General features: G+C 47.0%; 2 protein-coding genes across 2 annotated transcripts; both read right to left on the reverse strand.

The window, feature by feature from the left end:
* Positions 1–2,990: 2,990 nt before the first annotated feature.
* Positions 2,991–5,228, reverse strand: LOC147974331 (uncharacterized). Its single transcript, XM_087520011.1, has 2 exons — positions 4,509–5,228; positions 2,991–3,431 (listed from the first exon to the last, which is right to left on the reverse strand). Exons 1-2 carry the CDS (start codon positions 5,226–5,228, stop codon positions 2,991–2,993), a joined length of 1,161 nt encoding a protein of 386 aa, XP_087376137.1.
* A 49-nt stretch (positions 5,229–5,277) lies between these two features.
* Positions 5,278–7,204, reverse strand: LOC147974332 (uncharacterized). The gene is made up of 5 exons (XM_087520012.1): positions 6,719–7,204; positions 6,466–6,603; positions 5,789–5,893; positions 5,363–5,645; positions 5,278–5,291 (listed from the first exon to the last, which is right to left on the reverse strand). The coding sequence occupies exons 1-5, from the start codon at positions 7,202–7,204 to the stop codon at positions 5,278–5,280; spliced, it is 1,026 nt and encodes a 341-aa protein (XP_087376138.1).
* Between the last annotated feature and the right edge of the window lie 5,766 nt (positions 7,205–12,970).

The following is a 12,970-nucleotide window of genomic DNA, read 5'->3' on the forward strand; positions in this document are numbered from 1 at the left end:
TCGATAGTCACTCCAACACCATGAGCAGTGTGCAGCACGGTAGTGGAGTCATACTCCCGAGAGTAGAGGTGGACGATGGCACAGTACTGCTCCTGGTTGAAGTCCTGATACTCCTCATAGACGGTGTACTCAGGGTGCCAGCGATAACCCAGATAGGTCATCATCTCAACTAACACAGCAGGTGATCCTGAGGCACCAATGGCCGTAGTGTGGCGCACGACCTGCCTCGTGGGTTCCATCTGAAAACAAAGATGTTTTCACAGGAGTCAAATGACAATGTGGATAATGTTCAAGTACTACTCTAAAGAATAACTAGGGCTTATCCAACTTTGGGGTGAACGTGGTCACGGGATCCTAGTGTTAGAGTGAGTAAAATCGTTTAACCCGAGTAGAAGAGAGTTCAGAGTCCCAGAGTAAAGGTCGAGGAGTAAAAGATCCTAGTACCACCCGATGGCGACGTGGGCCCGTAAGGCACACAGCCAAGTTAGTAAAAGTTTTTGCAATGTCTAGACTCGACTTCGGCCAAGGAGTGTGGAAGGGGGTTCCTACAGGCAGTCGGCTCTGATACCAACTTGTGACGCCCCCGATTCAATCGTACACTAATCATACACGCAAACGTGTACGATCAAGATCAGGGACTCACGGGAAGATATCACAACACAACTCTACAAATAAAATAAGTCATACAAGCATCATATTACAAGCCAGGGGCCTCGAGGGCTCGAATACAAGAGCTCGATCATAGACGAGTCAGCGGAAGCAACAATATCTGAGTACAGACATAAGTTAAACAAGTTTGCCTTAAGAAGGCTAGCACAAACTGGGATACAGATCGAAAGAGGTGCAGGCCTCCTGCCTGGGATCCTCCTAACTACTCCTGGTCGTCGTCAGCAGGCAGCACGTAGTAGTAGGCACCTCCGGTGTAGTAGGAGTCGTCGTCGATGGTGGCGTCTGGCTCCTAGGCTCCAACATCTGGTTGCGACAACCAGGTAGAAGGGATAGGGGAAAAGAGGGAGAAAGCAATCGTGAGTACTCATCCAAAGTACTCGCAAGAAAGGAGCTATACTATATATGTATGCATTGGTATCAACTGGAATAAGGCTATCATATGTGGACTGAACTGCAGAAAGCCGGAATAAAGGGGGATAGCTAGTCCTTTCGAAGACTACGCTTCTGGCAGCCTCCGTCTTGCAGCATGTAGAAGAGATTAGACTGAAGTCCTCCAAGTAGCATCGCATAGCATAATCCTAACCGATGATCCTCCCCTCGTCGCCCTGTGAGAGAGCGATCATCGGTTGTATCTGGCACTTGGAAGGGTGTATTTTATTAAGTATCCGGTTCTAGTTGTCATAAGGTCAAGGTACAACTCCAAGTCGTCCTGTTACCGAAGATCACGGCTATTCGAATAGATTAACTTCCCTGCAGGGGTGCACCACATACCCCAACACGCTCGATCCCATTTGGCCGGACACACTTTCCTGGGTCATGCCCGGCCTCGGAAGATCAACACGTCGCAGCCCCACCTAAGCACAACAGAGAGGTCAGCACGCTGGTCTAAACCTAAGCGCACAGGGGTCTGGGCCCATCGCCCTTAGCACACCTGCACGTTGCGAACGCGGCCGGAAGCAGAACTAGCCCCCTTAATACAAGAGCAGGCTTACGTTCCAATCCGGCGCGCGCCGCTCAGTCGCTGACGTCACGAAGGCTTCGGCTGATACCACGACGCCGGGATACCCATAACTACTCCCGCGTAGATGGTTAGTGCGTATATACCAAATGGCCAGACTCAGATTAAATATCCAGATCTCGTTAAGCGTGTTAAGTATCCGCGAATGTCGACCAGGGCCAGGCCCACCTCTCTCCTAGGTGGTCAGAACCTGCCCTGTCGCTCCGCCTCAAAGATCCACTCGCGGGTGCTCCTCAAGCCGACCCGTCTTTAGTCACCACATGTATCATTTATAAAGTATATAGTATATACCCGTGATCAACTCCCGAGTGATCACGGCCCGATAGTATAGCATGGCAGACGGACAAGGATGTAGGGCCACTGATGATAAACTAGCATCCTATACTAAGCATTAGGATTGCAGGTAAAGGTAACAACAGTAGTAGCAAGGACAGGCTATGCATCAGTATAGGATTAACGGGAAGCAGTAACATGCTACACTACTCTAATGCAAGCAGTATAGAGAAGAGTAGGCGATATCTGGTGATCAAAGGGGGGGCTTGCCTGGTTGCTCTGGCAAGAGAGAGGGATCGTCAACTCCGTAGTCGTACTGGGTAGCAGCGGCGTCGGTCTCGGTGTCTATCGAGAGAAGAGGGGGGGAGAAACAATAAATATATAAGCAAGCATATGCATAGTGATGCATGACATGACAAGTAACGACGTTAGAGGTGCCCTAACGCGGTATTAGGTGATACCGGTGAAGGGCGATAACATCCGGGAAAGTATCCCCGGTGTTTCGCGTTTTCGGACAGATGAACCGGAGGTGAAATGTTGCAGGTTCACTATGCTAGGGACGCGTGGCGGATAAACGAGCTGCGTATTCAAATTCGTCTCGTCGTTCTGAGCAACTTTCATGTACAAAGTTTTTCCATCCGAGCTACGGTTTATTTTATATTAATTTTAAAAGATTTAAATCATTTTTAGGATTTATTTATTTAATTTAATCAACATTATCCAGAATAGTGTCTGCTGACGCCATCATGACGTCAGCATGACGTCAGTAGTTGACTTGGTCAACCTGACAGGTGGGTCCCGTTCGTCATACTCTGTTTTAATTAACTAACAGTTAATTAGGTTGATTAGTGATTAGGTTAATCTAATTATAATTAATTAACTTAATTATTTCCTTAATTAAATAATTAATTTAATTATTATTATTATTTTAATTATTTTTATTATTAATTCTCTTTTTTTAAACGTTCTGTGGGGTGGGCCCCCTTTGTCATAGGCCCCTGGGGGCCGTAACAGGCGTGGTTAGCGGGCGCTAACGGCCGCGGGCGCCCGTGCACCCGAAAGGGGCAACAGGGGGCGCCGGCGGAGGCCGTAGCCCAGTGCGGCGGGGTGAGGCCGTGGCCTCGGCGAGGCTCGCCGGCCAGCCGCGGCAGGCGGAGGCGAGCGCAGGGGGCGGCGGCGCTGCGGGCCGTTGCGTGGCCGCGCGGCTGGAGCGGCAAGGCGAGGAGCGGCGCAGGAGGGAGCGGAGCAAGGCAGGGCGGCTGGGACACGGGAGCGCTCCGTGAGCGGGCGCGGCCAGCCGGCGGGCAAGGGCGCGGCGAGGCCACGCACGAGCGGGCGAGCGCGGGGCTGCAGCGGGGTTGTGCCGGGGCGCACGGGCGCGCGCGAGGTTGAGCGGGCGCGGCCGGGGCCTGGTGGCCGCGAGCGTGTGGTCGGGCGTGATCACGCGGGAGGAAGCGGCAGCAGGCGAGCACTGCGGGTGAGCACGCGGAGGAGCACGACCGCGTCGACGGGGACGAGGGGGAGGAAGAGGCCGGGGGCCTCACCGGGTGTCTGTAGGGACTGGGGCAGCGGGGGTCGAGGTGGAGAGATGGGGACGGTGCGGCGAAGAGGATGCAGGCCGGTGGGGAGGTCCGGCGAGGTGGAGGGTGGCGACGCAGCTCCTGGCGACGGGGATCGGCGGCGGCGGCGGCGCGGTTTGCTCCCCCTCCCGATCCAATCGGGAGAGGGGGGGAGATATTTCGGGGGAGGAGTGGGGTGTCGGTGGGGGTTCGAGGTCTCACCGGGTGGGGGGATAAGGGAATGGGGGGGTGGCCGGTTGGGCCAGTTGGGCCGGTCTGGCTAACAGCTGGGCCAGCCGGCCCAGTGGGGGGGGGGTTCTTTTATATTTTTTTTGTTTGTTGTCTGCCTTTGTATTTTCTTTTCTTTATTTATTTTCTTTTCTGTTTCAATTCATTTTAAGTGTTTAGGTCTTTTATAAAAGCATGGATCCCACACCATAAATTCCTAGGCATTTATTTGCACACCCCAAACATTTTTGTTTTAAATTTTGAAAAGTTTTGATCCAACGCGATATTAACAACAGTAACCGGGGTGACGTGGCACCGTTAACGTGGGCTTACTGTAGCTTAATTACCCGGGCGTTACAGCTTACTAGCACTGTGGGTCCCTTCTTGAGTTGAACTGGCCTTACTTTTGTGGGGTCCAGTGTTTCCTCTGCAGAACTTGCCTGAAAAACAGCTGGCCTTGCTTCCTCCTTAGACTGAGTTGCCAGAATATGTGATCCACTTGCTTGACATTGGGAATGAAAATTGCCCGACTGCTTTGAATCTACTCCTGTAGGTACTGCCTCATCTCCAACTTTGCTGCAAGGGGGTGCTGCCGAGCTTGATGGTGTACTCTTTACCACCTGTGTTTTGGCATTCCCATGGATTGCCTCTTTTGTTTCAAAAAATGCCTCTTGTTGCTGTTGGGGAGGACCGGATTTTTTCATGGCTGACTGCCTTGACTTTCCCCCTTGGCCGTAACCGGGTTTTTCGGCACGATATGCCTGCGGATGAATTGCTGTTTCATTCATCACAGATGGCTCCAATACAAAACTAACAGTTTTCTTCATCTTCTTTGATGGCGGGAGTGGTGGTAGTTGGTTTCGACAAGCAGTCTTCTCTTCTGTAGCTTCATTTAGAGCACCAAGTTCTCTCATTATTTTCTGCCGAGTCGCCTTTGGGCATATTTGCTTGGGATTGAATGTGAAGACCATATCCAAATCTTCCCCCCTCAACAACTCTTTGAACACCCTCCTCGCTTCAGTTGCCATGGATATGTCATCAATATCCAACATTTCTTTCACTTCAAAAACAGGGAAGCGTGGTTTTAGGGAAACAGCAGTCTTGAATTCTGTCATCACAAGGTCTCTGATAGATATCCTATCTGCCTCATCCAATCCTTTTTCCTTTCTATCCCTCTTCTTTTCAATCAGAAATTGCAGCGTGCATTGTTCATCATCAGCGCTGCTTGCATTTTCAGCTGTGGGATCCCCGTCCCGATCGGAGCCACCATTGGTACCTGAACCACCGTTGCCACCTCCGCTGTCATCCTCATCATCTTCATCCTGCTTCCCCTGCCCATCATCTTCCTTGTCTTTGTCATCCCCATCGCCTTCTTCATCATCATCGTCCTCCTTTCCTTCATCATCTACTTTTTCGTCGTCCTCTTCTTCTTCATCATCATCATTGTCCTCGTTCCCCTCAGTTCCGTCTTTACCTCCCATCTCAGCACTTGCCCCCTGGTGGTGATCAACCGTTTGTCGTGCTCCCTGGCTACTTGATTTCCCCTGAACTCCACTTGATCCATCATGACCGTCATCGCTGTCTGAACTGCCATCGGTGTCGCTTTCATCACTACCTTCATCCCTGCCATCTCCCTCACTTTCACTGTCGGCTGCCTCGCTGTCGTCGCTGTCAGAATTAAACGACTCCTCCTCACTTGGTAAGCTGTCTCTTCTGGCTGGTACTCGCTTGCCCCTTCTGTTAGACTGCCGCCTGCTTGTCTCCGCAGTAGTAGGATCTGCCTCCTTTGTCCCCCATTCATCATCATCTATCTTCCCAACCCCAGTCACGAGCTTCCCAACTGCATGTGAAATTACAGAATACATGTCGTGCACCAGCCCTGTGAGCTTCTTTTGCTTCTGTAAAACATAAAAGTGGATGGTAGAGAACATGATAAGTACATATCTTCTATTGAAGATTCTGAAAAATGGTTGAATGTACAAATGGCGATAAAAAGGGGAACAACAGTGAGAGGAAAAAACAAAGTGCTAGATAAACTTACTGATTTGTCATATGACTCGGGCAATCTTGCTGCAACAAATTTGGTGATGTGGTCCATACTGCCAAACAAGCTATCATCCGCACACCGGGAAAACTCCGTCTTGAGCTGGTGGTTTTATAGCCAAAAGAAGATTAAAAAAAACTATGAGTGACAACAATTCTGGCACTCCCATACCAAAAAAGACCTGAGAAAAATGAAGGAAAATAGTACTACTAATAGTCTGAAAATTCCTGCAACCATTATGCCACTTCCCCCTGTTGCCTACTATTAGTTGATACTGTAATCAACAAAAAATGAGGAACTAGTATGCAAGTTGCCAGTTTCCAGAACATAAGTTGCTTGTGTTGTTGTGTAAATTTGCTACTTTTCAACATGTAAATTGCTCAGACAGAAAAAAGAGCTAAAAAATGTACTACAGAAGCTACTATTAAATACAAGAACAAAACAAATCCTTCCTGTGAACATTATCCAACTGTGTGCATGGCAAACGATAGAAAGTTCGATTAAGTCTGCTAACTACTTGGGCATACTTGAAAAAATATGTATGTCGCTTGCCCAAAAAGATACATTGCCTTGCTTGCTCTTTGAAAGTGAATTGCCTACTCTAAAAAAATGGTAGTGTTTCCTAAAAACAATATGACAATGATATGTATACTAAAACAGAAAAATTCAGTTACCCGCAAATGGCCATATTCTCCTGGAGCCTTCCTGTCCTTCTTGATAACTCTGGAGATTAAATCTGAATTCCAAACTGAGACCCTTGGTACCAAGTTCGGTATTGGCTCATCAACATCCAGAGAGTCTAGGTACAACAGCTGCATAGAGACACGAGAAAGATCAAAAAGTTTAAGTTAGCTAATGATTGCAAAAAGAAAGAAGGTAACTAAACAAAAGGATGCTTGAAAAAACAAAACAACTTGAAGCACTTACAACAAGGTGGAAAACACAACAACAAACAGCCTTCTTGTTGGCACGCCCCGAAGTGAACGCAAGCTTTAATTGATCAACAACAAACTGGCATATATTGGTTTCCGTTATTCCATTGACATCCATGACCGCCGGAAAGCTCTTTGGGGAAATACTCAAACTAGTTGAAGGGGCAAGGAAGCATGAAAAAACAAGAGCTAGCCAAGCGCGGACAAAATCATCATCATGAGATCCTCCCATGTCAACGATCATCTTGCACCATTCTGTGAGGGTTGGGGAGTTCTTAGATGTGATGTTGTAAATACTGTACATTGCCTTTGTGATTTCAGGCCGATTCTCGAAGCACACCTTCCTGCCCCTGTTGGGCAAACCCCATATCCTACGGACACTTGCAGCATCTACAGGAATCTTCCCCCTTTCTGGAATGACTATCTGCGAAATCTCCGGGTCGTAATGCTTCATTATCCACTGGCTGAGATCTCCGGGCATGCTACTCGCTGCAAGGTCCAGGATGCCACCAAATTCTTTTTCGATGATGACACCCTTTTGGTCAGGAACCAAGTCCTTGTTCAACTTGAAGAGCCTTGCAGGGGATGCCCTGTTCCTACGACCCTATTGCGCATAAGGAAAAAACAGAAACAGGGGATTAGCAAAAAAAGAAAAAAGGTTCATCACAACATAGGCAACTTAGGCAGCATTGCTGGGCAACTGCTCAGTGAAACTGAGGCAACTATGCAAAATACCTCAGTTCCTCCCGTCTTCTGGCGTTTTGCTTTTGGAGGCTGCTCGACGTCTACACCTTCAACATTTTTATTCCCAGCATCTACAGCTTGGCTCTCATTACTATTCTCAGTACTAATGATATCATCAGGTCGTTTCCCCCGATGGACAACTGCCTTAGTTCTCATACGCTTGTGCCCAGTTATTGGTGCACTGCTCCGTGGCTGGGAGATGGAAACCACATAAATCAATAAAAAAATGAAAAAAAAACAAACTCTGTTATGTACAGGAAGAACATAAAACTTCCTGAGCATGTGCATAGTTATTGGTGCACTGCTCCGTGGCTGGGAGATGGAAACCACATAAATCAATAAAAAAATGAAAAAAAACAATCTCTGTTATGTACAGGAAGAACATAAAACTTTCTGAGCATGTGCACACCTGTGCTTGATGCTCTTCATTCCCATGAGATGCAAGGTCATCATGACTTGATCCAGCAGGTCCATCCTGTTTAGACTTATGACTTGTCCCAGCCATCTATTTTCTGCTGCATATTTAAAAGACAAAACAGTGAGATTCATCATAAAAAGCACATTAGAAAAATGATTCTGAAAGAACTCTATATCATCCAACGAATTTCGTTTTACTAAATTCTTACTGAACTTAACAAACAGCAACTTACAAAAAAGTGGGCAGTGAAAAGGGTTGTAAACTATCTGATTTTCACTATATTACAACTATCCTATAATTGGCCCTATTACCCTCCCTCTACATGTCCTACAAAATCTGAAACAAATAAAGGCACATAGAACAGAAAATCACAAAATGAATCCTCGTGAAATGCTTAAAACTGTCATATAAATAGCCCTATTAACCTCCCTCTACTGGATTACTTCCTACCTCACACACACACACAACAAAAGTCACATGTGCATTTTCCATTGCTAAATCATTACTTTCCTGCACTGAAAATCAAAACACACCGTCAAACCCACCTCCGTAGGCAACACACGGTCCATATCAGGCAAGTCACTCACAAAAATAAGGGCAACATTAACATGAGAGAGGCATTGCTGTCCTACAATAAACCAAAAACACACTTTCAAAACACCTTCGTAGGCGACACGTGAAACATGTCAGGCAAGTCACTCACAATACAGGGGCAACATTGACATGAGAGAGGCATTACTGTCCTATGCTAAATGAAAACACACTGTCAAAAACACCTGCGCAGGCAACATATCAACCATATCAGGCAAGTCACTCACAAAACAAAGGCAACATTGACATGAGAAAGCATTATTCTCGTACACTAAATCAAAAACACTGTCAACACTCCTGCGCAGGCAACACATGAACCATATTCAGGCAAGTCGGTCATTAATCAGGATCGACCTCCACATCTACAACACCAGAAAACTACAGCCCTCAGGCTTGCCTTCGAAACCTACGAATCCCAGTTCACCAGTAGCCTAGGAACACGAAATGCCCCGTGTCATCGTCCATCTCCAAATTAACAAGTGCTCCAAACAATTTCTACCATCTGCTACTCGATTTCATCAACTTAGTGGAGGGCCGCGTCGACCCGCCGCGATTCGGCACCGCGGAGACCCGTCGACGCGCGCCGTTCCTCCTCTGTCCGCGGCGGAGCGGCAGAGCATCGATTTGGTGTTCCTAAACGCGGATGACCGTAAGAGATCGATAGGCATACCAGGGATTCGCCGCGATTTTGCCCTTCTGCGCCAACAGAACAACGGCCGCGCACGCCGTTCCTCCTCTGCCGAGTCTCCGGTGCTGCTCCTTCTGACGCGGCCTGCAGCCGTCGTCTCTCCTCGGTCGCGTCTCCGCCGCTGCACCGCCTTCCTTCACGCCGCGCCCTCTGTCCCGCCCTAGCTCCGGCGGAAGACAAGCGCCGAATCGCCGACACGCCGCCGGCTGCTCTCGCGCTGGATTTGGGGGAGGAGTTGGGGGGATTGGAACGAGATCTGTCGCTGGATTTGGGGGAGGAGTTGGGCGCAGTTTCGAATGGGAGGGGGATTGGAGAGGAACGGGAGAGGGGATGCGAGAAACAACCGCACTCGAGAACCAACGGGTCTCGACCACCACCACGACCAGGGGACACCTGGCGCGCGCATCGACGGTTTCCCCTGAGCCCACTGGAAAACGCGCGTGACCGCAAGATCTAGATCGGACGTCGCACGAGCCCGAGTGCTCTGTAAGACAAAGTAGCACTCGACCACTTTTTAGGATTTAGGTTTTTATTTTGGGAATAGTTCGCATGAGGTTTCGCAGGTTCGCTCGTTGGGAGGCGTCATCCGCGGTGTCGTACGTTAGGTGTTTGAGTTCTACTGTGCGCTTGGCCCTCGATGTATCAGTTTTCGCTCAGTTTTCCGGCAATTAACTGGGCAGCTATCTTCTTCTTAATTAATGAAAAAGGCAATGCTTTTGTTTCAAAAAAAAAGAGCGCCTCATGGAGGTCGTTGAAGCGCTACCACGCGTGGTTGCCGCTGCTACGGGAGAGGGCGCCTTGGTTGTGCGCCAGCGCCGAGCGCCACGTCTCGACGGTGGGCTAGCTGGAGCGTTTTGAATCCGATCCAACTCCTCCAGGTTTGTCCCAGATCCGATCGTAAACCGAAGTTTGATCGTCTAAGATCACGAGGCTCTTAATCCGATCTAATATCTCGTTCATGAGCGCTTTGTCAGCCTCGCCCATATCATGACAGAAAGTCGGGCTTAGCTGAAGTTTGCCCGGTGTCCCATCTGACACTGCCTCGGGATTTTTGTCTGTCAAAGTTGACGTCTGATCCGACGAGAGCTCATTCGGCTCCAGGCTCGAGGTCAGAACTGATGTGTGCTTTGCATCGTGCTCCTGATCAGAGATCGAATCTAAGATCAGCACGTAGGCATCGGCGAGGTCTTGGGATTGGTCCAAAAAAGTGTTTGCAAATTCAAAAAATATTCACGAATTTTAAAATAAAAAAGAAAAATAAAACAAATAATATAAAATAAAAAAACTAGAATAAAAAACCAGCAAAGGAAAGAAATCCCATATGTAGCGTATCCTGGACATTACAAGACAAGATTGAATCATTTCATATCCATGCAAGTATTAGGTTCTCCTGTATTTTCTCCCGAACTTTTGAAATACGTGGGAAGCTATTTTGAAAACTCAAAAGTTGGACAAAATTAAACAACTGGAGAGCAACATAAGAGTAACTACAAATATTTAATCACAATACATAAGCTAAAAAATTTCTTTGCTGATTAAGCACGCTAAGAAAACTGAACTGGACAAGTATATTTTATGATCATAAGCTTATCCTGAGATGTTTGCATCTTCATCTTCTTAAGTTTAATTTTCTGAAATCCCATTTTCAGTGATGCATCTTGCGTTATTGGAGGGCGTGTGGAGGTGTGTCTCCACCCAATCTCGCAGGATTTCATCAGTGCTGGTCTGCAGTGGATTCGCTTTGATCTAGTCTTTGTTAGTGTGTCTACAGGTTGGACCATTTCTATCTATACTTCTCTTCATCGACGATGGTTGTTGTTTTAGTGGGTTGGTTCTGTGGGGCCTTAGTACAATGACTTTCTGACTGTCTACTACTCCCTCCGTAAATTAATATAAAAGCGTTTAGAACACTACTTTAGTGATCTAAACGCTCTTATATTAGTTTACAGAGGGAGTACAACAAGTCTGGCCTGGCTCTGGTGAGGGAGGGTGATGACGGTGGTGCGCCTTCGGCTCGCTGCAGTACTTGTAGTCATCACTAAGTGGTGTACAGACATGGATATAATTTTTATTATTTCTGTTTTCTTTGTACCGACATGACATGATGAATAGATTGAGTGTTTTCTCGCACAAAACTCTAAGCAGTTCTTATTTCTTTGTTAAAAAAAGAAATCATTGTGTATTTCGCAGAATGTGCAGGCTCTATTTAAAAACCGTGCATCATGAAATATTGAAAACTGCATCATATTTTAAAGAAATATTGAGTTTGAAAATCAATATATTTTTAAAAAATTTCCATCACGTATTTTGAAAATTATGTCACTATACATTTTTAAATTCTCACAATGTATCTAAAATGACCATTTTTTCATGGTTAAAAAATGTTCATTGCGTTAAAAAAATCCATAACGTATAAAAAATTACATCATGTATTTAATAAATGTTCACCTTGTATTTATTCATCATATAATAAAATATGTAATCATGCAATTTTATAACGTTCACCGTGTATTTTAAAAATGTTCACAGTATATTACAAAATACTTATGTATGCAAATGAAAATGTTCATCTCTTGTTTAATTTTTTTTGGTGCGTGTAAAATATTCATCATTTTTTTTACAAGAAACTTTTGATCTATTTATCTCCAATCTTGGCAGTTCAACGAATACAAGAAATAATAAATACTACATCTAGATTCATAGACCACGTAACGACGACTACAAGCACCGAAGCAAGGTGCGCCGCCATCATCGCCCCTCCCTCGCCGGAGCCGGGCACAACTTGTTGTAGTAGAAAATCGAAAAGTGGTCATGTTAAAACCCCATAGGACCAACGCACCAGAACAACCGCAGCCAATGAAGAGAAGTTTAGATCGCAAGGATCCAACCTGAAGACACATGAATAAAGACGAACAAAGACTGGATACGAGCGGATCCACCAAAGACAACCGCCGACCGAATCCCACGGGATCCGTCAGAGGCACACCTCCACATGCCCTCCGACGATGCTAGACGCACCACCGGAACGGGGCCTAGGCGGGGAGAACCTTACTCCAACTTCAAGAAACTGCCGCTGTCTCATCTTCCTGAGCAGGGCACAGACTCTAACAAAACTTGCAGAAGCGCTTAAAAGCGGAGCCTTCCCGACGGCAAGGGCCGGGGTCCACCGCGCACCCATAGCCTTAAGGCCATAGGAGACGGGGCAGATCGGCGATGCCGTCGACAGGAGGCAGAAACCCTATCTGCCATTTCTTGGAGGAGAGATAAAGGGATGTGGTCTAATTTTCTGTGAAAGATCCCACTATAATAATAGGTTTTTCCTAAATCTCGACCAATTGAAAAGTGAGATCATCGTGTATTACAAAAAATGATTATTTTGCATTAAAAGTTATTCGTCGCGTATTTTTCAATAAAGTTTGTTGCGTAACAATTCGTTGTGTCGAACTTTAGCTCAATTTTTGCAAATGACGCAAGGCTTTCAAAATTCTCTTTCCAAGTTGGTCAGAGCTGTAGGTACGACGCACGTACATGCATTTGTCGATCAGAATCAACTTGCAGGGAAGGTGCACTGCAGGCACGTAGGTGCCACGAAATCGACTTGGGCACGTACATGAACCCTACTCGGTCACGCCTCACGGCCTCGACCGGCCGAGCGATAAGTATCTCGACCACGAGCACATCTATGATCCAGGCGCTAGCCGTATGTCCTCTCCACCGATCGATCTTTTGCCGCATCTCATCATCGTCATCATCAACGATGGACGACGCCACCCACGGCAACGACTTCCTCGCCGGCTTGCCCCGCG

Source organism: Triticum urartu, chromosome 4A (assembly GCF_056163025.1).
Source record: "Triticum urartu cultivar PI428250 chromosome 4A, HENAU_Tu73, whole genome shotgun sequence".
NCBI classification, from domain to species: Eukaryota; Viridiplantae; Streptophyta; class Magnoliopsida; order Poales; family Poaceae; genus Triticum; species Triticum urartu.